Here is a 27628-nt window from a genome sequence, read left to right as displayed (position 1 = left end):
TATAATATTAGCCATCTTAACAGGAACTGGGAAGGTCTGAGGTACCACCCTGTCCTCAAATACTTTATCAAGCTTAGGAATCAAAGGTACCTCCTGAAGCTTCGCTTCCGGAACCTGCAGAGTAGCAAGCACTTGCTTCAGCAAAAAGCGCAAATTCTCCATCCTAAACCTAAAGTCAGGCTCCTCCGCAGCCGGAGGCCTAGATTAAAAGGATTCCGACCCAGAAGGGGCCTCCTTCGGAGAGTCGGATTGGGCCTCATCAGCAAGATGCGTCCTACGCTTGCGCTTAGCAGAACGTGGTAAAGCATGGATCATCTTCGATACTGCAGTTGATCCGCAAAATCTGACTGCTAACGAAGCTCTCCCGTAGGAGTAATGGTTGGAACCTGGGGAGCTGTATGTGCAATAGGAGATGGATGCAGGGAATGTGCACTTCACGGGACAGAGAACCCTCAGAGGTGGACGGCTCAGTAGTACTAGACATCCTCTTATTTTTAGATGTCGCAAAATTATCAAGGCATGTGGAACATAGTTGAGCAGGCTGATCTACCAGAACTTCCTCGCAATAAACACAGGCTTTGTGAGACTTTGTTAAAGAGGGAGTACCCACTAACGCGTCAGAGTCCGGGCACCTTTATAACCTCCAATGGCTGGGGCACTCACCACCTCCTATGACCTGGACTACAGAAACCGATTTGTCTCTTGCAGCTGTGCCCGCGGTTTCCGGAGCTGCAACATATTGGTGTGAATCCCTGTGTGATATGGTCGAGGGGGAGACCCACATGACCCCTACAAAAGCTATCCTGTACACCGACTATGTTTACAGCGCTGCGGAATTTGTTGGCGCTCTACAAATACCTGATAATAATAATAATCTTGCGCCAGTCAAGCAGAAGAAGTTGCCTAGGCGACACCCGGTCACATGGAGTGCCTTGCAGGACAGCCCCTGCACTAGGGAAGAAAACACGCCAAAAAGGATGCGCAAATACTCCCGGAAGAGAACCTGTCAGTTTCACCATTGTTAGAGCCTCATCTTGCACATAACGCAGCAATGACACAATAACCCCCCCCCCCCCCCGTTCAATAATCCCCCATTCCAGGAATATTAACCCTTGATTCTATAAAGATAAAGGTGCCACACTGTGACCCTGTCTTCTCCGTTATCATTATGAATATAATAAAATGAAACAATCTTACCAGAATCTATGCCGTGGAACATGAACACGGCCCTTTAAGTGTGACAGGTAAGTAGCATTGCTCCTGACATGGATTTGAGTGTAGAAAGAAGGCAGTGAAACTAGTTAACGCTGATTGCTTATGGAGCTGTTAATATGAGTTGGGATGGTTTCACAGAAAGACTCTCCCTGCATCTCCGGACTCTCACTGAGAGGCTGACAGGACTACTTAAAACTCCAGTCCCATTCCTTCCATAAGAGACTATTCTGAATCTTCAGGCACTTCTCTGCAATCCTCCAGTGACGAAAGGCAAACAATGACTGGGGGATGAGGGGAGTCAGGGAGGTATTTACGCATTTGGCTGGGGTGTCTTTGCCTCCTCCTGGTGGCCAGGTTCTTATTTCCCACAAGTAATGAATGAAGCCGTGGACTCTCCTCCCCTTTAGATGTAAATAAGCTTCATCGAGCAACACACACACACAATAGATTTACAACTTCAATTTATTTGTGCCTAAGTTGTTTCAACACACATATATCTTAAATGGGTTTACAGTGCATTCTGTTTGTGTATAAGACCTTTGTATACACACACATATAACCTAAATGGGTTTACAGTGTATGTGTTTGTGTCCTATACCTTTATAATTATTTTACTTTAATTTTGACCACAGTTAACACAAACAAAACATAGTAGAATGGTAGACATTATAAAAAAAATAAGCTGACAATTCTTCCAACCAAAAAAATAAATACATAAATTAATAAACTACAAGAAACATTCTGAACCCATAGGGCACTTCCTTCGATACTCAGCGAAAGTTATAAATGTTGAAAAATATATATATACTGACTTTGTGATGAGATGAATCCAAAATAAACTCTGCTCTAACACCATTGTTTTCTGGGCTTCTATAGTCAAATAGTGAGTTGGTCAGGTAAGTCATTCCTTTATTGCTCAGATTCTCTCCACAGGTAAAGAAACAGGCTTCCTACAAGAGGAAATTGATCATATTGAAACATATACTCAATACATTACTTTCATACATCAATCATTATGTGCATCATAATTTAAATGTTCTAAAAGTTCAAACAACATTTTCTTTTTCAGAGCAAGTTAACCTTGGAATTACAGAATGATACTTAGAATACTGTAAGAAGAAAGAAAAAATAAAGACAATTCAGAAAATGTAAATCAATTTAGTAGAAAATCTGTACATTGTCCCTTTAAGTTAGAATATTTTAAGAACTAAATTATAGGGCATCATTTTAAATATGGATATTTAGTTTTTGCATATTTTATTTAAACTGCCTCAGAGGAGAAAAAAGCAAAATCAATATGCCCATTTACAATACTGCTTACATTTCTCTATTCTCAATGGCAATAAGCACCTAGGATAACGGTCTAATTTAAGGTACAGGCTTAGGTGATACCGGTTCTGATTGGCTGTATCACAAGAAGCCTAACTGAAAATATAAAAACTACAACAAAAAGGGTAGTCAATAGGGTGTTGTACTTGCTCTCTGTATGCATTTTCTCACTAGGCAAGGACCAGTCTAATAAACTTTGCAAGTATAATAACATTCACCTAAAAAGGAGTGGCATCAAATGGACTAAAGTGTCATAAACTTTAGCTTGAGTAATATAAATAGGTAGGAAAAAAAGATAATATTTAAATTATGCAAAATGTAAAGTCATTGTTTAACCCATATGTATACCAGATCAAGTACTAGAACGTATACATAAAGTTTATTACATCTCTTCTCTATCCATTTAAAAGAGGAAAGTAAGCACACTATATGTTCTTTTCACTGTCAAAATCTGTTTTGAAAGCTATGAAAGTTAGAAATAGAATAGAAAACATAGAATGACAGTGTCTCAGGTACAATCAGTGTTCTCCCTATTTTAGCGCGTGCACCATCCACCTGATTTTACTGACCACCCGGCTAAAATTTTAGCCAATAGTGGACTTAAACTAGCCAGTATTAAAAATGTGCTTTGGATAGCAGAAAATTATATAATATTAGAAAATATTACACTGCCCCCACCCGGCTACTTCATAATGCCACCCGGCTACATCATAATGCCACCCAGCTACTTCATAATGCTACCCGGCTACTTCATAATGCTACCCGGCTACTTCATAATGCTACCCGGCTACTTCATAATGCTACCCGGCTACTTCATAATGCCACCCAGCTACTTCATAATGCCACCCAGCTACATCATAATGCCACCCAGCTACATCATAATGCCACCCAGCTACATCATAATGCCACCCAGCTACTTCATAATGCCACCCAGCTACTTCATAATGCCACCCAGCTACTTCATAATGCCACCCAGCTAATTCATAATGCCACCCAGCTACATCATAATGCCACCCAGCTACTTCATAATGCTACCCGGCTACTTCATAATGCCACCCGGCTACTTCATAATGCCACCCGGCTAATTCATAATGCCACCCAGCTACATCATAATGCCACCCGGCTAATTCATAATGCCACCCAGCTAATTCCTAATGCCACCCAGCTACATCATAATGCCACCCGGCTAATTCATAATGCCACCCAGCTACATCATAATGCCACCCAGCTACTTCATAATGCTACCCGGCTACTTCATAATGCCACCCAGCTACATCGAAAATGCCACCCAGCTACATCATAATGCCACCCAGCTACATCAAAATGCCACCCAGCTAATTCATAATGCCACCCAGTTACATCATAATGCCACCCAGCTACATCATAATGCCACCCAGCTACATCATAATGCCACCCAGCTACATCATAATGCCACCCAGCTACATCATGCCACCCAGCTACATCATAATGCCACCCAGCTACATCATAATGCCACCCAGCTACATCATAATGCCACCCAGCTACATCATAATGCCACCCAGCTACATCATAATGCCACCCAGCTACATCATAATGCCACCCAGCTACATCATAATGCCACCCGGCTAATTCATAATGCCACCCGGCTAATTCATAATGCCACCCAGCTACTTCATAATGCCACAAGGCTGGCAACATTTGACAATGATATGTAGGACATGCACAAACTTACTTCTTCAGATCTGTTTGTGTTTTCTTCAAAGTCCTTGATTCCCATAATTCCTTTCAAGCACAAGGCTCTACTTCCCACAAAACCAACTTGACAATCGAAGAAAGGTTCTCCCTTCATAAGAACCTATTCAGAAAGTATTGTACAGTGAAAAAAATAAATTGATCATAACAAGCTATATAGATTTAAAAATAGTATTTTTCTCATATTGCAAATAAATTCTTATTACATGCAATAAAATTCAAAACAAGTTAAAGGTACACTAAACCCAATTTTTTTCTTTCATGATTCAGATAGAACATGCAATTTTAAGCAACTTTCTAATTTAGTCCTATTATCAATTTATCTTTGTTCTCTTGCTATCTTTATATAAAAAGCAGGAATGTGAAGCATAGGAGCCGGACCATTTTTTGGTTGAGAACCTGGGTTATGCTTGTTTATTGGTGGGTAAATGTAGTCCTCCTATAAGCAAGCGCTATCCATGGTGCTGAACCTAAAATGGGCTGGCTGCTAAGATTTACATTCCTGCTTTTTAAATAAAGATAGCAAGAGAACAAAGAAACATTTATAATAGGAGTACATTATAAAGTTGCTTAAAATGTCATGCTCTATCTGAATCATGGAAAAAAAAAAATTGGGTTCAGTGTCCCTTTAATAATCACTTGACTGTATACTAATTGTATCAACATAGTCCTCCAGAATCTGATTGTTAGAAAAAAAAGGTGAAAAAATAAAAAGAAGTGACAACCCCCTTTAGTAAATTTGCCAACCAACATCTTTCAAGACTTCCTATTTCAGTTAAAGAAGATAGGTGCTTGGCATATAGCAAAATCACAAGCAAGTTACTACCATTACTGGGTCAGTGTCCAACTACAGACAACAAAGAACACTCATACTTACAGCAATACATGCCGACTCCACGTACTGCTTATGAATTGTTGAAGAAATGAAGCACAAAGGTAGGCAGCATGCACTAAACTCTATCTTCATAATATTACTCACAATCCAGGAATTAACTCAATATAGGAGGTTTAAAGGGGCATTAAACACAAAGGGCTAGATTAGTGAAGCGCTAATTTAATTGTACGAGGCGCACGTACCAGCCATTACAAGTGGCTGGTTAATGCTACTTTGCGCTAAGTGCAATTAACCAGAGGTCAGACTTCTGGTTAATTAAAAAAAATGTCCCCCTAAATAAAGTATACAGTTAAAAAAAAAAAAAAGAACATCTTTTATAAAAAAAAAAAAAAAAAACCTGCACAAAGCAGTTATAAGGGGTTACAGTGAGGGGATGTTGGGTGTTAGAAAAAAACGGAACTGAAAAGTGCCTTTACATTGAAGTCTAGACTGTGCTTTTACTGTAAATATATATGTAAATGCTTACATACATTTATATTTATGTGTTAATATGTGTTTATATACATAAATATTTTACATTTGCTGCCAAACGCTGCGTGACTTACCCACTGTGTTACCCATGGCATCAGAACGAAGCTCCCATAGGAGTCTATGGAAGCGCGTTCTCATGAGCGCAATGCTTGTAATACCAGCACACATGCGTGGTATTACGCTCCACTCATAATCTAGCCCTAAATAATTTGTTTAGTTGTAAATATTGAAAATATTGAAGAAATTAGTGTAAAGTTTTAGTCTCCATAAAGCAATGCAGCTATGTGGTATTCTGATTCCTTGGGTTTGGCATCTTGCTATCTTATCTCTACACCTAAAGCCAGTTATAAATGAACAATTAGAGTAATAATCTCACAGTGTTTAATGTCCCTTTAAATCCTTCTCGGCTAAAACATTGCTTACTAATTTTTTAGATTTTTAAAAGCATTTTTATTACAAATTACAATTTCAGGGAATGTTGTTCTAGTTCATTACACAAATCAAAAGCTCTTAGCAAAAAAAAAAAAAAAAAAAAATTGTTTAAATGAGAAACAAAAAATGTATGCTTACCTGATAAATTTCTTTCTTTCCGGACATGCAGAGTCCACAACGTCATTCCAATTAGGGCATACGGAACATGCAGGGTGGCGTGTTCCCCCCGGAGGTTGCAGCATGTTTTCACTTCCACATAATGTTGGCGATTGTTTGCCTGCAGAGTCCAGACGTTTCTTAGAGAATGTGCTCGTGGCCTATTGTCCTGGGCCTTCCGCTTTGGGGAGGGCCTCTACAGTTCCCCGTGGGTGTAACTGTACCTGAGAAGCAATCTGCAGGCAACTACACTCCTCCAGGAGATTTAGAGGAACCGCAGGCACTGCATGTGACGCCATAGAGGCTTGGGACGGTTAAGGAGAAAAACTGTGGCATTGACTGAACAGCATCATCCAGGGAGACATGAGGCTCAGAGGGCAACAACTTACCTGAACTACAAAAGGGAGGTGAAAACATGCAGCACATAATTGCATATGCAAATACTCTGTCTAAAAATCCTGAAAGACATGAGACTCAAACAGGAATATCTTCTCATTCTTTAGACTTTATTCTAAAATGAGAAACAGATAAACCTAGAAATGCAAAGTATTCTTTAGGAACAGGGTTCTGGAACCCAGAACATGAGCCCATTATCCTTTTAGACTGGATTAACATCCTGGAATAATATTGAAACCTTTATATAAGAATATGAGAAAGCACACATAAGAAGAATTAAACTTTACATGTCTTCTTGCAACTGTTTAATAGACAAATTTAAAATTAACAGATATTCCAAACATCCTGAATATACTTCAATTACGAACAGAACTCAAGGAAAACTAAATAGGATAAGACATCGCTATTTATTTAAATATAAAACATAAGCGCCCACTATAGGAACATGTAATTGTATATTGTACTATCTACTTGAGCTCTCCACTGCATGGACAATCGAAGAAAAAACCAAAAACACAAAAAAAAAAAAACGTCCTGAACGATATGCAACAGCATATCAACCCAGCCTAAAGCTTCTCACTTAGAAGCAGCCAAACTCCAAGTAGCGAGCTCCGACCTACAGAGACATCGCATCGATCCGTCGGCTAAGAAAAATTGGGCACGGTCATATGACCGGCTCAGAGAGAGCCGAAAATGCCGCTTCCCCGTCATTCCAAGGAAAAGAAGGTGGAAAAGAAGCAGGGAAAAGAAGCAGGGAACAGAAGCAGGGCACAGAAATGAGGCGCGCAGCTATAATTAACTACGCACCTCATACTAACTACAGAGCTTACCAAAGTAAACAACACACATTACGTTAGAGCACTCTAACCCCTAATGGCGCTGGCTCTTACGCTATTGTATTATGAAAAGAGCATGCTCTCAAAAACAAACCAGATTCCTCTATGAGAGCCAAATATGTAAAACATATCCTAATGAATCATAAACACAAGAAGCAGCAATTAACCCCTAACAAGTCTTAAACACACATGAGCCCTAAAAAGGTCAGGGAATATTTCATCTTTAAAAGTATTAACCCCTAGTCTCCTTGCTACAATAAGTGCCTGCGTTCTGCCTAAAATATCCTTAGCCAGGATACATATATATGTCCCAGATATTATTGCAGTCTCTTACATAAGTGCAAGTCCGTCAAAACATAGAAGACAAAAGCGCTTACCTGCATCTAGCCATCTGGCAGGAGGACAGCCTACCCGGTATGAGAGGATGCCACTCCTCACAGAGACCTGTAGAAAAAAGAAAGTTCAGAGCAAACCTACTCTGACTTTCTATACCCTGGGCAGCAAATATGTGAGGAAAAAGCAGCAAGGCCCACCTTACAAGTTCCTTACTGCTTTAAAGTCACCACTGCCCTACTGAAGAGACTAACGTGGAGTACGGAATACCTAGCCTTGAGGGAAAAGATCAGAGCAAACCTACTCTGGCTTTCAAAATAATAAAAATATAAAATTATGCTTACCTGATAATTTTCTTTTCTTCTGACGGGAAGAGTCCACAGCTGCATTCATTACTTTTGGGAATTCAGAACCTGGCCACCAGAAGGAGGCAAAGAGACCCAGGCCAAAGGCTTCAAATACCTCCCCACTACCCTCATCCCCCAGTCATTCTGCCAAGGAAACAAGGAACAGTAGGAGAAATATCAGGGTGAAAAAAGGTGCCAGAAGAACAAAAAAAATTTACTGCCGCCTCATAGACAAAACACAGGCGGGAGAAGAAGTCAGAAGAAAAGAAAATTATCAGGTAAGCATAATTTATGTTTTTCTTCTTAAAACGGGAAGAACCCACAGCTGCAATGATTACTTTTGGGAAAACAATACCCAAGCTAGAGGACACTGAATGCAAACAAAAGGTGGGTACAAAAGGCAGCCCCTCGAAAGGCACCACAGCCTGAAATTACCCGACACCCTATAAAAAATTTATAAACGACACAGATAAAAAAAAATAAAAAAAACACGGAAGCCCAGGCAACTGCACATCAGTTACATAATCTGCAAAGCCGTGCTAGAGACCACTCAGACCCAGAGTCTGCTGAGCACAAAAGCCTCCAAGGAGCCAGCCCAGCAGCTCTCAACTCCCACGAAAAGTACCCTCGACTTAAAGGTCAAGAACCTCTATCTACTCCCGAGAGGGAGAATAGATAACCCCATAAGAGATCCAAGGAGCATCCAACACGGGTTCAAAATAAACATAGAGCAACCCAAGGTTGCCACAGTACCATCGCTTGGGGAGACAAACTCCCTAGAAGCACAAGGACCAGAAAAGAAGTCCATACTCAGGATAAAAACGTCACTAAGATGACTTGAGGGCCATCCTCATTTCCCTGGCACAGCACCATACAGAAGGTGCTCCAGAAAACCGCGAGTTCCCTGTTGCACCATAGACAAGTCGAACCCACAGGCTAGACAAGCAGAGACTGCAGAGACAGGATAACTATCCCAGCAGCGAACAACGAGCTCTCCAAGAGAACATCAAGCCACCAGAAACAAGAACTTGCGATGACCAGCCACCGGGCAGCAAAGCTGACCCTAAGCCATCGTGGGACTCAACCCACAGAGTAACGCCGAAAAAACTCGACAACAACTCCCAACCGGAAAAACACCAGGCTCCCAGGAGCTTCCCCTCCCAGCAGCAGACACAGTCAAAGAGAGATAGACATCAAAAGTCCTTCCACCAAAGGGGAGGACAGACTCAAGAAAATTAACGGTCAACACTATATAGAGCAAACCGATCCCGATCTTCCCTCCAGGGTAATGGTCCCAGACCAAAGGCTAGTTGAGACCGAAGAGTCTCAGACCTCTGGAAGAAAAAGGATGGAACTACAAGGAAGCAATACCCCCGAGTAGAACTTTGTTAGTCAAAAGTACGCACTTCCGGGGAAATGCGACCACAAAATCGGAAGTATCGGTTCCAGAGAAAGAACGTTCCCAAAACGGAAAAATATCAGACATGAACTTAATAAAACATATCAAACACATCCTATCCGGATCAAAATAAAGTAGGGCAGCACCCGCGGGTGAACGCCCAAGGTGAATGAATAAAAAAAAAATGGAGACGTCAAGGAGATTAGCTTCATCCCCAAACGTCTAACCAGCTTGCCATCCCACATCTAAGGCCTCAGATCCCTCGGCCCACTAGGACTGGAACCCTCTAGCACCGCCAAAACATGCCTTAAAAGGACACAAAGACATGCCAGCCTATAACGGAAAGCAAAATCATCCCTCACCGGATCAATAAACGAACCCAAGGCTGGGGCCCCTGAAACCTCAGAGGCCAATGCTTCCCCAGGAGGCCGAACTGAATCAGGTGATCCCACACCCAACGGGTCCTGGTTACAGAACATGGACAGTATCTTAAAAATATTTCACTTGGGAGTTATAATTGAGCTAGCACCATAGAAATGGCCATGCGGAACCGTGCCGTAACCTCTGGAGGAAACAAACCACCTTCCGGAGAAGAAGTAAAGGCCATAGGGACACCTGCTTGCGTAGCAAAGGAAGGTTCTGGGGCACGCGCCTCAGGGGACATGGAATCCTCGGAGGCGGATGGCTCAACACACTCTAAGGTCCCTGATTCGGGAGAAGAGAGTACCCTAGAACGGCAATCAGAACATAACTGATGGGCATGGATAACCCGGGCCATTTCATATTAATCACAAGACACATTCTCCGTATCGGAGACATCCGTATCTATGAAATCAGAATCCTCCATAATCTTGGGATTACAAAATTGACAAACACTAACTGGCACCCTTTTTACACCCCCAATGGCTGGGGTACTCACCACCTCCTGAGAACCAGACAACCCAAGAGCAGACTCTGTCGCCACACAGTCAGCATAAGTGGAAAACAAAGTAACCGCACCCGGTCACGAGGTTCACCGTGCCAGACCCAAAAGGGCCTAAGTATAACGACACATAAGCAGATAGAACTATATAACAAACATGATTAAAGTCCCCCCTGTTTAATAACCCCCTCAGGAGATATTAAGCCATGATTCCTATTTAAGATAAAAGGAGTCCCACTGGGACCCTACCTTTTCACGTTAACATCACATTCACCTAATGAAATAAAATGAAACAATCTTACCGGAATCAACGCCATAGAACAGGAACACGGCCCTTCAAGTGTGACAGATAGTAGCCTCGCTTCTGACATGGACTTGAGTGAATAAAGGCAGGCAGCGAAACTCATCAACGCTGATTGCCAAGGAGCTGTTAATATGAGTTGGGATGGTTTCGCAGAAAGACTCTCCCTGCATCTCCGGACTCTAACCTTCACCATGCTCTCACTGAGAGGCTGAAAGGATTACTTAAAACTCCAGTCCCATTTCGAAGAGTACTACCCTCCATAAGAGACTCTCTCTAACTTCTGACACTTCTCTGCCAACCTCCTGTGACGAAAAGGCAAAGAATGACTGGAGGATGAGGGAAGTGGGGGAGGTATTTGAAGTCTTTGCCTCCTCCTGGAGGCCAGGTTCTGAATTCCCAAAAGTAATGAATGCAGCTGTGGACTCTTCCAGTTTAAGAAGAAAATCTTGATTGAAGTGAAATAATCAGACACCATAACTTCACCTCCTCCTTGCACCGAAGGCAAAGAGAATGACTGGGGATTGTGGGAAGGGAAGTGACATTTAACAGCTTTGCTGTTGTGCTCTTTGCCTCCTCCTGCTGGCCAGGAGTGATATTCCCAACAGTAATTGATGATTCCGTAGACTCACCGTATCTTAGGAAAGAAATAAGCTTCAAATTGGTCTGAGAACCCCTCTCAATGAAAAACATCTGGAGCACCTCAATTCTTACCCTTCCTCCTGTAGAGGCAAAGACAAGACTGGTTTACCTGTAAGGAGGGAGGGATTCAAGTGCTCTTGGAGTTTTGAGAATCTTTGCTTTCGCCTAGTCAACAGGAGTGGAATTCCCAGTAGTAATGGCTCGTGGACTCTCACCACCTTTATGAAAGCATATGCTTTCTACTAACAGATTTGCATCTCTTAAAATTACTTATTTTACACTGTGACAATACATGGATTTTCTTTTCTTTAAATTTTGTAAAATGGCCATTAAAAGAGTTTCAAATATGAAATACAATAAACACTATTACATACATTTGGATGTAAAATCCAATATACAAGGCAATATTCCTTTATTATTCTGAAGTATCTGATGTCTCACAAAACAGCTTTTAAATGGCAAAATATGACAAGTACTAAAGCATTTTGCAATGTGTAAAGTATATCCATCACACGTTGACATTTCTGAAAGAAAGTAAATAGATGCTAATAACTGTTAATAATAATAGCGTATTAGAAGCTAAAGTACAGTAAATTAAGAAAAAAAAATCATGTAGTTGAAAATTACCTCAATTGTGGTTCCCTCTTGCTCCCACCTTATCACTTCTCTGGATTTCACTTTCTGAGGGCTGTAATAGTTGCTTTCAGGTTGCATTTCAGTGAGCTAAAAACATATACATAAATGTTTTTTTGATGAACACTTTTGGAACAGTTATTGATAGCACTAAACAATGCAAATCTGTTGGTTATAAATTAATCATCCTAGTACCTAATATTAGTGAACCACAAAAATGTACAAGGCATTATCAATATTATAATTTTTTTTACGTTACAAATATTAAACAATTTGAGGCAAAACCAGGTAGAGCACAACTGATGTACCAAGCAATGTTTTATGTAGTTAATCATTTGTCTACCACATACTATTTGCCACCATTTGACATTTGGAGGTTTGTGTGACTGTATGTATGTAGTGTTTGTGTGTCTGTATGTGATGTGTGTGTGTCTGTATGTAGTGTGTGTCTGTATGTAGTGTGTGTGTGTCTGTATGTAGTGTGTGTGTGTCTGTATGTAGTGTGTGTGTGTCTGTATGTAGTGTGTGTGTGTCTGTCTGTATGTAGTGTGTGTGTGTCTGTCTGTATGTAGTGTGTGTGTGTCTGTATGTAATGTGTGCGTGTCTGTATGTATGTATTGCGTGTGTGTCTGTATGTGTGCATTGTGTGTCTGTATGTATGTAATGTGTGTGTTTGTGTCTATGTATGTATGTAATGTGTGTGTGTGTGTCTGTATGTATGTAATGTGTGTGTCTATATGTAATGTGTGTGTGTGTGTGTGTGTGTGTGTGTGTGTATGTAATGTGTGTGTGTGTGTGTGTATGTAATGTGTGTGTGTATGTAATGTGTGTGTGTATGTAATGTGTGTGTGTATGTAATGTGTGTGTGTATGTAATGTGTGCGTGTGTATGTGTGTATGTAATGTGTGTGCGTGTGTAATGTGTGTGCGTGTGTAATGTGTGCGTGTGTAATGTGTGCGTGTGTAATGTGTGCGTGTGTAATGTGTGCGTGTGTAATGTGTGCGTGTGTAATGTGTGCGTGTGTAATGTGTGCGTGTGTAATGTGTGCGTGTGTAATGTGTGCGTGTGTATGTAATGTGTGCGTGTCTGTATGTAATGTGTGCGTGTCTGTATGTAATGTGTGCGTGTCTGTATGTAATGTGTGCGTGTCTGTATGTAATGTGTGCGTGTCTGTATGTAATGTGTGTGTGTGTCTGTATGTAATGTGTGTGTGTGTGTGTGTGTGTGTCTGTATGTAATGTGTGTGTATGTTGCTGTTGGTTCAGTCTGTAAAACGTCAGTTTGTGTGGGTACATGGGAACCTATGTGCATGCACATGTTGCCAACCTAAATAAAGCTACCTATTATTGATATAGTGGATATATTGCCAACTGAAAATTAAACTATCGTGGTTTGCTAATTGCGTCTTTTATAAAAATTAGCTTTGTTCTTTTGGTATCCTTTGTGGAAGAGTAGGAGGCATATATGTGCGGCCATTAATTCACCAATGAGATCCCAGTACTGCATAGCTGCTCCTAATCCTACCTAGGTGTGCTTTTACCATAAGAAGTAAAGTAAATTGGAAAGTTACTTAAATTTACATGGTCTACCTCAACCATGAAAGTGTAATTTTAACTTTAATGTCCCTTTAATGGGTGCCTAAAGCTTGTTTAATAAATGGTATTTTATATAATGACAATTTGCAAAATAATTTCTAGGTCCTAGCTGAGCACATCTGATGAGCTAATGGCAAGAGCCATACCACCAATCACCAGCTAGCTTCCCAGTAGTGCATCACTGCCCCTGACACTACCTATGTATACTTTCAATAAAGGATAGCAAGAAAACAAATTGCATTGTATAACAGAAGGAAAATTAAAATTCTATTAAAGTTGCATGCTCTACCTGAATCATGAAAGTTCAATTTTGACTTTCATGTTCCTTTTTTTCTTTTGTGATTCGAGTAGAGAATGCAATTTTACACAACTTTCCAATTTACTTCTATTATCAAATTAGTTTCATTCTCTTGGTATCCTTTGTTGAAGAAACAGCAAGGCACATGGATGAGCCAATAGCATGAAGCATATATGTGCACCCAACAATCAGCAGCTCCTGAGCCTACTTAGGTATGCTTTTAAACAAAGGGAACGAAGAAAATGAAAAATTATGAAAATGAAAATTATAGATTTAAATTGCAAAGTTGTTTAGTTGTATGCTCTCTCTGAATCGTGAAAAAAATAATTTGAGTTTCAGGTCTCTTTAAGGGGACACTAAACACTCACCCCCTCTGAGGAAGCATTAGATTAACGCCGCGTCAGGGGTCTCCTTATTTTAACTGCTCTCCTTGTGTAATCATTACAATTAAATCCTATCTGGATCTAACACAGTATAATAATATAAGAGTACTTAGTGAATACCTTTCATTATAATTTTGCTGGATTTAGGGGCTGTAAGGCCTACTTATGGGGATCTGGCAGCAGCAGTAATACTTATAATTGCTGTCTAACTACTGAGGCGCTTTATACTAAATGTGTCTCTAGGCTATGTTATTTGTTACTTTTTCAGTAATAAATGTTGGTTGCGTTATGCAACATATAGTTTAATATAACTCAATTTAAAAAGAACTTTTAGATTTGCTCTAAACGTGAGACTCATTCATATGTAACGATGCAGCATTGTTGGTCAGTATTATAGAGTGGTGCGCTGACTGTTGGTTGCGTCAAGCAACATAGAACTGTTCTACTTTCTGTTGCAAACAGGCATCATAAACACATAAGTATTGGGCTGACACCGGAGGAATAAGTAATATCGGTGACACCATCACAACAGTTTAGTCACTACTAGAGATTTGTATGGTACTTGACACACTTATTTTGTTATCCCTAGCAGGCGAGTAACAAGTTCGATCTTTATATGAGCAGCGGCGATATAGCCATACTTCTTTTGATAGATACCACTACTAACTGTTACACCGCTTTCCTAATTACGCAGTGTTATATGCACAGGATATAATCTAATATGTATTGAGGAAAAGGGGTAGTACTTGTACATTAGTAGTGATTTCATCAGCTGCCATATTACATATATACGTAATAACGCCTGCTATTTGTGATAATATCTAAGTGGTATGATATATCTGTTATATTAATCTCATGTCACACGGTATTAGGCAGAACATAGTGATAATATCTGCTTTGTTAATATCCTGTTTTGAGATATATATATATATATATATATATATATATATATATATATATATATATAAAAGAAAATATATGCTTACCTGATAAATTTATTTATTTTTTGACACAAGTCCACGGATCATCTTAATTACTAATGGGATATTCACCTCCTGGTCAGCAGGAGGAGGCAAAGAGCACCACAGCAGAGCTGTTAAATAGCTCCTCCCTTCCCTCCCACTACAGTCATTCTCTTTGCCTACGTTAGTGTTAGGAAGAGGTAAAGTGACTCCCCATTATACTACTTAACTATTTTAACATATACTTGAATTTATGACCTTGGTAGTTTTCACTTTATAAATTTGGATCCTAATTTGTGGACTCCTGGGTCACGCTGAAGTACTCTTTGTCATTATAGGACTCTTTTATCAGTTTTATACACTCGAACTAAGTCATACTGATCTCTTATATATGGTTTAAATAGATCTAGGGTGACTGAGATATCAAGCCCTGGGGAGGCTAATCTAGATAATACCAGCTAATCCTAGACTAATGTATATTTATGAAATATAAGGATCAGCAAGCTAACACAGTTATTACTGATATCTAAATATCCTCTAAGTGTCGCTATAAACAAACGCATTGTTCTTCTATACACAGGAGAAGTGTTTTTAATCTTTGCGAGTTGGCAGCAAGATACTCATTAACACCTGCTGTCATAATTAATTGAGAATAAAAGTTACTTTTTACTTATATATTTTTCTTCACCTATACCTATAATTGAATTAGTGCATAGAAGCATTCTTTTTTGGACATCTCCACCTCTTGGTGGCTATGCCCTTACAACTACTATTTAGTACCTATGCTTAAAGGGCCATAATACCCAATTGTTTAAACACTTGAAAGTGATGCAGCATAGCTGTAAAAAGCTGACTAGAAAATATCACCTAAACATCTCTATGTAAAAAAGAAAGATATTTTACCTCAAAAGTTCCTCAGTAGCCACCTCCCATTGTAAAGGATTTCTAAGCAGCATTTTAGTATGTCTGTCATGGAACAGCTGAAAGGATGAGCCTCGTGAACTCTCATATTATTTCACCAATCAGGTAAAGGAAGCTTGCTATGAAATCTCATGAGAGTTAAGTCAAATCTCATGAGATCACAGTAAGAGTTCATGACCTCAGCACTGCTGATGCTGATTGGCTGCTGTTCATTTCTTCAATTTTTTTTTTTTTTTTTACCTGCAGGTGGGAGTAGCTGAGTATAACTTTTTACACAGAACTTACTCTGCTGAGCTTAGGAAAATGTGAGGTAAAATATCTTCCTTTTTTACATAGAGATGCTCAGGTGATATTTTCCTGTCAGCTTTTTACAGTTATACTGCATCAGTTTCAAGTGATTTAGCATATGAGTATTATGTCCCTTTAAGCACTGCTCCTTTAAGTGACCTAGATACTTACCTTACATTTTGACAAGGTCCTTTTGGAGTTATATTGTCTCTCAGATACTAATTTAGTTCCTCCCTTGTCTCTAAACTAAAAAATGCTAGACATAATATATTCAGCGCAAGGATTAGCAAGAGAATTACAGGGAGTGCAGAATTATTAGGCAAATGAGTATTTTGACCACATCATCCTCTTTATGCATGTTGTCTTACTCCAAGCTGTATAGGCTCAAAAGCCTATTACCAATTAAGCATATTAGGTGATGTGCATCTCTGCAATGAGAAGGGGTGTGGTCTAATGACATCAACACCCTATATCAGGTGTGCATAATTATTAGGCAACTTCCTTTCCTTTGGCAAAATGGGTCAAAAGAAGGACTTGACAGGCTCAGAAAAGTAAAAAATAGTGAGATATCTTGCAGAGGGATGCAGCACTCTTAAAATTGCAAAGCTTCTGAAGCGTGATCATCGAACAATCAAGCGTTTCATTCAAAATAGTCAACAGGGTCGCACGAAGCGTGTGGAAAAACCAAGGCACAAAATAACTGCCCATGAACTGAGAAAAGTCAAGCGTGCAGCTGCCAAGATGCCACTTGCCACCAGTTTGGCCATATTTCAGAGCTGCAACATCACTGGAGTGCCCAAAAGCTCAAGGTGTGCAATACTCAGAGACATGGCCAAGGTAAGAAAGGCTGAAAGACGACCACCACTGAACAAGACACACAAGCTGAAACGTCAAGACTGGGCCAAGAAAAATCTCAAGACTGATTTTTCTAAGGTTTTATGGACTGATGAAATGAGAGTGAGTCTTGATGGGCCAGATGGATGGGCCCGTGGCTGGATTGGTAAAGGGCAGAGAGCTCCAGTCCGACTCAGACGCCAGCAAGGTGGAAGTGGAGTACTGGTTTGGGCTGGTATCATCAAAGATGAGCTTGTGGGGCCTTTACGGGTTGAGGATGGAGTCAAGCTCAACTCCCAGTCCTACTGCCAGTTTCTGGAAGACACCTTCTTCAAGCAGTGGTACAGGAAGAAGTCTGCATCCTTCAAGAAAAACATGATTTTCATGCAGGACAATGCTCCATCACACGCGTCCAAGTACTCCACAGCGTGGCTGGCAAGAAAGGGTATAAAAGAAGAAAATCTAATGACATGGCCTCCTTGTTCACCTGATCTGAACCCCATTGAGAACCTCTGGTCCATCATCAAATGTGAGATTTACAAGGAGGTAAAACAGTACACCTCTCTGAACAGTGTCTGGGAGGCTGTGGTTGCTGCTGCACGCAATGTTGATGGTGAACAGATCAAAACACTGACAGAATCCATGTATGGCAGGCTTTTCAGTGTCCGTGCAAAGAAAGGTGGCTATATTGGTCACTGATTTGTTTTTGTTTTGTTTTTGAATGTCAGAAATGTATATTTGTGAATGTTGAGATGTTATATTGGTTTCACTGGTAAAAATAAATAATTGAAATGGGTATATATTTGTTTTTTGTTAAGTTGCCTAATAATTATGCACAGTAATAGTCACCTGCACACACAGATATCCCCCTAAAATAGCTATAACTAAAAACAAACTAAAAACTACTTCCAAAACTATTCAGCTTTGATATTAATGAGTTTTTTGGGTTCATTGAGAACATGGTTGTTGTTCAATAATAAAATTAATCCTCAAAAATACAACTTGCCTAATAATTCTGCACTCCCTGTATATACATGTGTATTTTTTTTCTAAATTATACTAGTTTTTAAATAAAGAAGAAATAAGTGTAAAGTTTTGGCTTCATTACAGTATTGTGTGCCACCATGTTGTAACCAAGTTAGCGTAGGTTAAAAACCTTGTTTCTCTTTCTGATCTCCCCTGCTAACACCAATTAGTGTTAGTTAGTTAGTTAGTTAGTTAGTTAGTTAGAAATGAGCTGAAATGTAACCATCTCAAAGGGTCTAGTATCCTTCTAAACACTTAACAGCTTGAGAGGGCTAGAAAGCATCATATATCAGCCCCTTTAAACACAGAGTTAAAAGGAGATTGTGATACTTTAAAGCAGGGATGGTCAACTGGAGGCCATGGGACACATGCGCTTCTCTACAATAGATTTTATGGCCCCTGGAATAAAGCAAAACTAGACAATTTTGTGGACCCAGGAAGAAGTGGAAAAAAAAAAGTGTGTGTTTTTGGTAGGCAGCCAAGAAATTCATTATTTGTTTGTTTAATATCCATGCATTTATGTGTGGCCCTTAAGGCTACTATAATATTGATCTGTGGCCCCTATGGCCCATATTTATCAAGCTCCGTACGGAGCTTGAAGGGCCGTGTTTCTTGCGAGTCTGAAGACTCGCCAGAAACAGCAGTTATGAAGCAGCGGTCACAAAGACCGCTGCTCCATAACCTGTCCACCTGCTCTGAGCAGGCCGACAGACATCGCCGGAAATCAACCCGATCGAGTACGATCGGGTTGATTGACACCCCCCTGCTGGCAGCCGATTGGCCACGAGTCTGCAGGGGGCGGTGTTGCACCAGCAGCTCTTGTGAGCTGCTGGTGCAATGCTGAATACGGCGAGCGTATTGCTCACCATACTCAGCGAGGTCTGGTGGACATGATCCGCAGTGTCAGATCAGGTCCGCCAGACCTTGATAAATAGAGGCCTATGTGTTAGAAAGTTGTCCATCACTGCGCTTTATAGTTTTCGAATCTTGAATACTATTAAAGGGACATTAAATGCTTTCACACCTCCCTCTAGTCATGGGTACCACCACGTTGAAATCGATCTTTTAATGCATTCCAGTGCTGACTTCTTTGCACGTGTGCAACAACTCTCCTTCAGATACCTGCAGTGTAACCTAGATCCATAATGGCAGCACCCATGATTAGAGGGAGAAACACAACATGTATTTAGTGTTTAATGTCCCTTTAAATAAGCCATCATTAATGAGTTAGGTAACCCAGCCTATCAAAATACACACAAATATCATTCTGATTGGTAGACAGATAGATGTGTGTGTGTGTGTGTGTGTGTGTGTGTATATATACACACACCCACAAAAAATATATACACACACTTTTATTCCACATGATAAAATGTCTATGAGAAGTGAACAATTAATGCACTTATATAGGACAATTTAGCTTCTTCCTTCCTATCAGCTGTCTGCAATTATAGCAGAGGAAAAGCAATTAATTGATTAAAAGAGCTCAAACATTACAAGAACAATTTTCAACAGTATTAGGAAAATGTTACGATTAATTTGGCATGTTTTCTTCTCTTTCACTGGAATGGTATCAACCACTCACAATGCTAATGCAGAAACTTGACCTTTTTTTAATACTAAAATATGAACCACAAATTAATTCCATACATTCTTTGCATGAAACTAGAACAATGAATGCTAATGTTTTCCTTCTCTGAGTAACATGTGAATCTCATACAAAACATTTTCTCTTTTCTAGCTGGAAGTTCATTTCTTGTAGGTTATTCAAGGAGAGGTGTTGTTAAAGTGCAATGTAATATCTGCAAATCTAGAACACTAAGGCTCAAAGCTAGGATACTTATTAATCCAATGGAGGAAAAGAAACAAACACACATGGCTAAATAAAGTCAATGCATATTTTGTTTTCTGCAACAGACATTTATCCTTGTAGCTTTACCAAACTAAAGCGTTTCTGCTTCATTAGAAAAGAGAAACAAACAGGTGGAAAACACACAAAAGAGAGAGCAAACTGGGATATTAAAACACATTAAAGGGACATAAAACACAAACAACAATTATTTCATGATTCGGATAGAACATACACTGTAATGCAACTTTACAATTTACTTCTAATATCAATTTTTTTTGTTTTCTTGTTATCCTTTTGTTGAAAAGCAGGAAGGTAAATTCAGGAGTGTGCATGTCTGGAGCACTATATGGCAGCAGTTTTACAACAATGTTATACATTAGCAAGAGCACTAGATAGCAGCACTACTTCCTGTAATGTAGTGTTCCAGACATGTGCACTCTACCTATCTAGGTATCTCTTCAACAAAGAATAACAAGAGACTGAAGCAAATTTGATAATAGAAGTAAATTGGAAGCTCTGTAAAAACTGTATTCTTTATCTAAATCATGATGGTAAATGTTTGGGTTTCATGTCCCTTTAATAACATTAAATTATATTAAAATGAATAAAACGTGAACAAGATTGTATTACTTAGCTATCTTCCACAAGTCTTAAAATGGTTTATCAGTAAATAAAAATGTGCAACATAAAGCAACTGAGGTTTTACAAAGTACCTGTAACTAAAATGGTGAAATCGGCAGCAATATTAAAAGTTGCATTTTATTCTTCAAATTATAGGTATCATTAATGTCTTATTTATCCAGTCATTATTGTTACTTTTGAGGCAAAAAATAAACAAAAATATACTGTATATCAAGAAATACGTGTATGCTAAGAAATACGTGGACGCTAAGAAATACGTGGACGCTAAGAAATACGTGGACGCTAAGAAATACGTGTACGCTAAGAAATACGTGGACGCTAAGAAATACGTGGACGCTAAGAAATACGTGGACGCTAAGAAATACGTGGACGCTAAGAAATACGTGGACGCTAAGAAATACGTGTACGCTAAGAAATACGTGTACGCTAAGAAATACGTGTACGCTAAGAAATACTTGTATGCTAAGAAATACGTGTATGCTAAGAAAAGTAAATTTATGCTTACCTGATAAATTGATTACTTCTATGATACGACGAGTCCATGGATTCATCCTTTACTTGTGGGATATTATCCTCCTGCTAACAGGAAGTGGCAAAGAGCACCACAGCAGAGCTGTCTATATAGCTCCTCCCTTGACTCCACCCCCCAGTCATTCGACCGAAGGTACAGGAAGAAAAAGGAGAAACTAAAAGGTGCAGAGGTGACTGAAGTTTTAAATCAAAAAAATATAACCTGTCTTAAATTGACAGGGCGGGCCGTGGACTCGTCGTATCATAGAAGAAATCAATTTATCAGGTAAGCATAAATTTACTTTTCTTCTATAAGATACGACGAGTCCACGGATTCATCCTTTACTTGTGGGATACAATACCAAAGCTACAGGACACGGATGAACGGGAGGGACAAGACAGATGCCTAAACAGAAGGCACCACTGCTTGAAGAACTGTTCTGCCAAAAATAGCCTCCGAAGAAGCAAAAGTATCAAATTTGTAAAATTTGGAAAAGGTATGAAGTGAAGACCAAGTCGCAGCCTTACAAATCTGTTCAACAGAAGCATAATTTTTAAAAGCCCATGTGGAAGCCACCGCTCTAGTAGAGTGAGCTGTAATTCTTTCAGGAGGCTGCTGTCCAGCAATCTCGTATGCCAAACGGATGATGCTTTTCAGCCAAAAAGAAAGAAAGGTAGCCGTAGCTTTTTGACCTCTACGTTTTCCAGAATAGACAACAAACAGAGAAGATATTTGATGGAAATCTTTGGTCGCTTGCAAGTAAAACTTCAAAGCACAAACCACGTCCAAGTTGTGCAACAGACGCTCCTTCTTAAAGGAAGGATTAAGACACAGGTAAGGAACAACAATTTCCTGATTAATATTCTTATTAGTAACAATCTTAGGAAGGAATCCAGGTTTGGTACGCAAAACCACCTTATCAGAATGGAAAACAAGATAAGGCGAGTCGCATTGCAATGCAGATAGTTAAGAAACTCTTCGAGCCGAAGAGATAGCAACTAAAAACAGAACTTTCCAAGATAGAAGCTTAATATCTATGGAATGCATAGGTTCAAACGGAACCCCTTGAAGAACTTTAAGAACTAAATTCAAACTCCACGGCGGAGCAACAGGTTTAAACACAGACTTGATTCAAACTAAAGCCTGACAAAACGACTGAACGACTGGAACATCTGCCAGATGCATGTGCAGTAAAATTGATAAAGCAGATATCTGTCCCTTTAGGGAACTAGCTGATAACCCCTTCTCCAATCCTTCTTGGAGAAAGGACAAAATCCTAGGAATCCTGATCTTACTCCATGAGTAGCCTTTGGATTCACACCAATAAAGATATTTACGCCATATCTTATGATAAATTTTCCTAGTGACAGGCTTTCGAGCCTGAATCAAGGTATCTATGACCGACTCAGAGAATCCCCGCTTGGATAAAATCAAGCGTTCAATCTCCAAGCAGTCAGCCGCAGAGAAACTAGATTTGGATGCTGGAACGGACCTTGAATAAGAAGTTCCTGTCTCAGAGGCAGTGTCCACGGTGGTAGAGATGACATTTCCACCAGGTCTGCATACCAAGTCCTGCGTGGCCACGCAGGTGCTATCAAAATCACTGAAGCCCTCTCCTGTTTGATTCTGGCAATCAGACGAGGAAGCCAGGTTGAACGACCAAGGTACTGCTAGAGCATCTATCAGTACTGCTTGAGGATCCCTTGATCTGGACCCGTAACAAGGAAATTTGGCATTCTGACGAGATGCCATCAGATCCAATTCTGGTGTGCCCCATTGATGAATCAATTATGCAAACACCTCCGGATGGAGTTCCCACTCCTCCGGATGAAAAGTCTGACGCTTCCCAGTTCTCCACTCCTAGGATATAGATTGCTGATAGATGGCAAGAGTGAGTCCCTTCCCATCAAATTATTTTGGAAACCTCTATCATCGCTAGAGAACATTTTGTTCCCCCTGATGATTGATATATGCTACAGTCGTGATATTGTCCGACTGGAATCTTATGAATCTGGCCGAAGCCAGCTGAGGCCATGCCTGAAGTGCTTTGAATATCACTCTCAGTTCTAGAATATTTATCGAAAGGAGAGCCTCCTCCTGAGTCCACACACCCTGTGCATTCAGGGAATTCCAGACTGCACCCCAGCCCAATAGGCAGGCGTCCGTTGTCACTATGACCCATGCTGGCCTGCGGAAACACATTCCCTGGGACAGATGATCCTGTGACAACCACCAAAGAAGAGAGTCTCTGGTCTCTTGATCCAGATTTATCTAAGGAGATAAATTTGCATAATCCCCATTCCCCTGTTTGAGCATGCATAGTTGCAGTGGTCTGAGATGCAAGCCGCTACCATTAGTCCAATTACCTCCATACACTGAGCCACTGACAGCCGAGGAATGGAATGAAGAGCTCGGCAGGTGGTTAAAATCTTTTATTTCCTGACCTCCGTCAGAAAAATTTTCATGTTTACCGAAACTATCAGAGTTCCCAGGAATGGAACTCTTGTGAGGGGGATAAGTGAACTCTTTTTTACGTTCACCTTCCACCCGTCCGTGTGAGATTTGGCTAGTTGGTAAGTTGACACCTGAATTAAGATATCGTCCAGATAAGGCGCCACTGCTATGCCCCGCGCCCTTAGAACCGCCAGAAGGGACCCTAGCACTTTTGTGAAAATTCTGGGAGCTGTGGCCAACTCGAAGAGAAGAGCCACAAACAGGTAATGCTTGTCCAGGAAGGCGAACCTGAGGAACTGGTGATGATTTTTGTGGATAGGAATGTGAAGATACGCATCCTTTAAATCCACGGTGGTCATATATTGACCCTCCTGGATCATTGGTAAAATAGTCCGAATGGTCTCCATCTTGAAGGATCTTGAAGGATCTTGTTTAGGATCTTGAGTTCTAAAATTGGTCTGAAGGTTCCCTCTTTTTTGGGAACCACAAACAGATTGGAGTAAAACCCCTGCCCCTGTTCTGCTTTTGGAACTGGGCAGATTACTCCCATAGTATATAGGTCTTCTACACAGCGTAAGAATGCCTCTCTTTTTGTCTGGTTTACAGACAATCGAGAAAGATGAAATCTCCCCCTTGGAGGAGAATCTTTGAAGTCTAGAAGATACCCCTGGTTCACGATTTCTAAAGCCCAGGAGTCCTGAACGTCTCTTGCCCAAGCCTGAGCAAAGAGAGAAAGTCTGCCCCCTACTAGATCCTGTCCCGGATCGGGGGCTGCCCCTTCATGCTGTCTTGGTGGCAGCAGAGGGCTTCTTGGCCTGTTTACCCTTATTCCAGGTCTGGTTAGGTTTTGGATTGAGCAAAATTCCCCACCTGCTTTGCAGCAGGGGAGTAGGTAGAGGGACCACCTTTGAAGTTTCGAAAGGAACGAAAATTATTTTGTTTGGTCCTCATCTTATTTGTCTTATCCTGAGGAAGGGCATGGCCTTTTCCTCCAGTGATGTCTGAAATGATCTCTTTCAGTTCAGGCCGAATAGGGTTTACCCTTGAAAGGAATGGCTAAAAGCTTAGATTGTGATGACACGTCAGCAGACCAGGACTTAAGCCATAACGCTCTACGCGCTAAAATGGCAAAACCTGAATTCTTTGCCGCTAATTTAGCCAGTTGAAAAGCGGCATCTGTAATGAAAGAATTAGCTAGCTTGAGAGCCCTAATTCTATCCAGAATATCATCTAATGGGGTCTCAACCTTAAGAGCCACCTCTAGAGCATCGAACCAAAAAGCAGCTGCAGTAGTTACAGGAACAATGCACACTATAGGTTGCAGAAGAAAACCCTGATGAATAAATATTTTCTTTAGAAGACTCTCTAATTTTTTTATTCATAGGATCTTTGAAAGCACAACTGTCCTCAATAGGTATAGTTGTACGCTTAGCCAGGGTAGAAATAGCTCCCTCCACTTTAGGGACCGTCTGCCACAAATCCCGAATGGTGTCTGATATGGGAAACATTTTCTTAAAAGTAGGAGGGGGAGAGAACGGAATACCTGGTCTGTACCACTCCTTAGTAACAATGTCCGAAATCCTCTTAGGGACCTCTAGATATCAATCCATTTTACACAATTTCTCTGGTGGAATTACAATAGGGTCACAATCATCCAGAGTCGCTAAAACCTCCCTGAGCAACAAGCGGCGGTGTTCTAGCTTAAATTTAAAAGTAGTCATATCTGAGTTTGTTTGAGGAAACATCTTTCCTGAATCAGAAAGCTCTCCCTCAGACAGCAATTCCCTCACCCCCAACTCAGAACATTGTGAGGGTACATCGGAGATGGCTAATAAAGCATCAGAGGGCTCAGCATTTACTCTCACACCGGACCTACTGCGCTTCCCCTGCAACCCAGGCAGTTTAGATAAAACCTCAGTGAGGGTAGTAGACATAACTGCGGCCATATCTTGCAGGGTGAAAGAATTAGACGCACTAGTACTTGGCGTCGCTTGTGCGGGCGTTAATGGTTGTGACACTTGGGGAGAATTAGATGGCATAACCTGATTCTCTTCTGACTGAGAATCATCCTGCGACATACTTTTATCAGCTAAAATATGTTCTTTGCAAGTTAAGGCCCTTTCAGTGCATGAGGGACACATTTTAAGTGGGGGTTCCACAATGGCTTCTAAACACATTGAACATTGGCTTTCCTCAATGTCAGATATGTTAAACAGGTTAGTAATGACCACAAACAGTCTTGAAAACACTTTATTTAGTGAAAAAATAACAATCTTAAAAAACGGTACTGCGCCTTTAAGAGAAAAAAAGCATACAAGTTTTGCAAAACTGCTTTAAAACAATCAAATTGTTTCAATTTTATGATATAAGCATTCAAACTATGCACCTAAGTTTGCCCCACAAGGAAAGGAACACTTAACCCTTACTAGAAAAAACAGGTAATTAATAAACGTTTAAATCAGGAAAAAACACCCCCTGCACCTCACCACAGCCCTACTGTGGCGCCTACCTGCCCTCAGGGGTCTGTAAAACAGGGTTAAAGCTTCGATTTGGCCCAATACTCTCACAAGGGCCCACCGGAGTTGGAGCTTGCTGCTTGCCTGTCAAATACAACTGCACAACTGAGGCGCGAAAATAGGCCCCGCCCATCTCACTTGATGTCTCTCAGCCCAAATGAACCGCACCAGAGCGGTCTCAAACTAGTCATGTGGGTTCCTCAACCCAAAAAGAAGCCAAGTGTACCCTCTCATTAAGCATGAAAAACATTCCTTCCTAAAAACGTTATCAGCACTCCCAGTTAAATAAACGTTTGCCATTTTTTCTTAGCCCATATATGCAAGACTGAACATACCTCACTGCTTATAGCATGAAAAACGTTCCTCACACTGAAGTTTTTTAAGTACTCCTCAGCCATTCAGTGGGAACTGCTCTGGGTCTTAGTGACAAATGCTAAGATCATCAGCCTCCAGGCAGAAGTCTTCATCCATCTGCTGCCTGAGGGAAAATAGTACACACCGGTACCATTTAAAATAAAAAACTCTTGCTTGAAGAAAATAAAAACATTTTATCACCTCTTTCACTTTACCCTTCCTAATACTTAGAGTAGGCAAAGAGAATGACTGGGGGGGTGGAGTCAAGGGAGGAGCTATATAGACAGCTTTGCTGTGGTGCTCTTTGCCACTTCCTGTTAGCAGGAGGATAATATCCCACAAGTAAAGGATGAATCCGTGGGCTCGTCGTATCTTATAGAAGAAATAAGTGTATGCTAAGAAATACGTGTATGCTAAGAAATACGTGTATGCTCAGAAATATGTGTATGCTCAGAAATACGTGTATGCTAAGAAATACGTGTATGCTAAGAAATGCTAAGAAATACGCGTATGCTAAGAAATACGCGTATGCTAAGAAATACGTGTATGCCAAGAAATAATTGTATGCTAAGAAATACGTGTATGCTAAGAAATACGTGTATGCTAAGAAATACGTGTATGCTAAGAAATACGTGTATGCTAAGAAATACGTGTATGCTAAGAAATACTTGTATAACAAGAAATACTTGTATAACAAGAAATACTTGTATAACAAGAAATACGTGTATGCTAAGAAACACTTGTATGCTAAGAAATACTTGTATGCTAAGAAATACTTGTATGCTAAGAAATACTTGTATGCTAAGAAATACTTGTATGCTAAGAAATACTTGTATGCTAAGAAATACTTGTATGCTAAGAAATACTTGTATGCTAAGAAATACTTGTATGCTAAGAAATACTTGTATGCTAAGAAATACTTGTATGCTAAGAAATACTTGTATGCTAAGAAAT

At 40.3% G+C, this 27628-nt stretch overlaps 1 protein-coding gene across 2 annotated transcripts in view; it reads right to left on the bottom strand.

Annotated features, from left to right (window-relative positions):
* The window catches only part of VPS13B (vacuolar protein sorting 13 homolog B), a 1996594-nt gene that overhangs the window by 1605592 nt on the left and 363374 nt on the right, over positions 1 to 27628 (bottom strand). For both annotated transcript variants that reach the window (XM_053715243.1, XM_053715242.1), the window contains exons 9-11: positions 12033 to 12128; positions 4256 to 4378; positions 2028 to 2165 (exon numbers count right to left, since the gene is read on the bottom strand). In XM_053715243.1, coding sequence (XP_053571218.1) covers positions 2028 to 2165; positions 4256 to 4378; positions 12033 to 12128 — 357 coding nt within the window. The remainder of the gene's footprint in view (positions 1 to 2027; positions 2166 to 4255; positions 4379 to 12032; positions 12129 to 27628) is intronic.

The sequence above is a fragment of the Bombina bombina genome, chromosome 5, assembly GCF_027579735.1.
Source record: "Bombina bombina isolate aBomBom1 chromosome 5, aBomBom1.pri, whole genome shotgun sequence".
NCBI lineage: Eukaryota > Metazoa > Chordata > Amphibia > Anura > Bombinatoridae > Bombina > Bombina bombina.
This window is presented reverse-complemented; position numbering and strand designations above follow the sequence as displayed.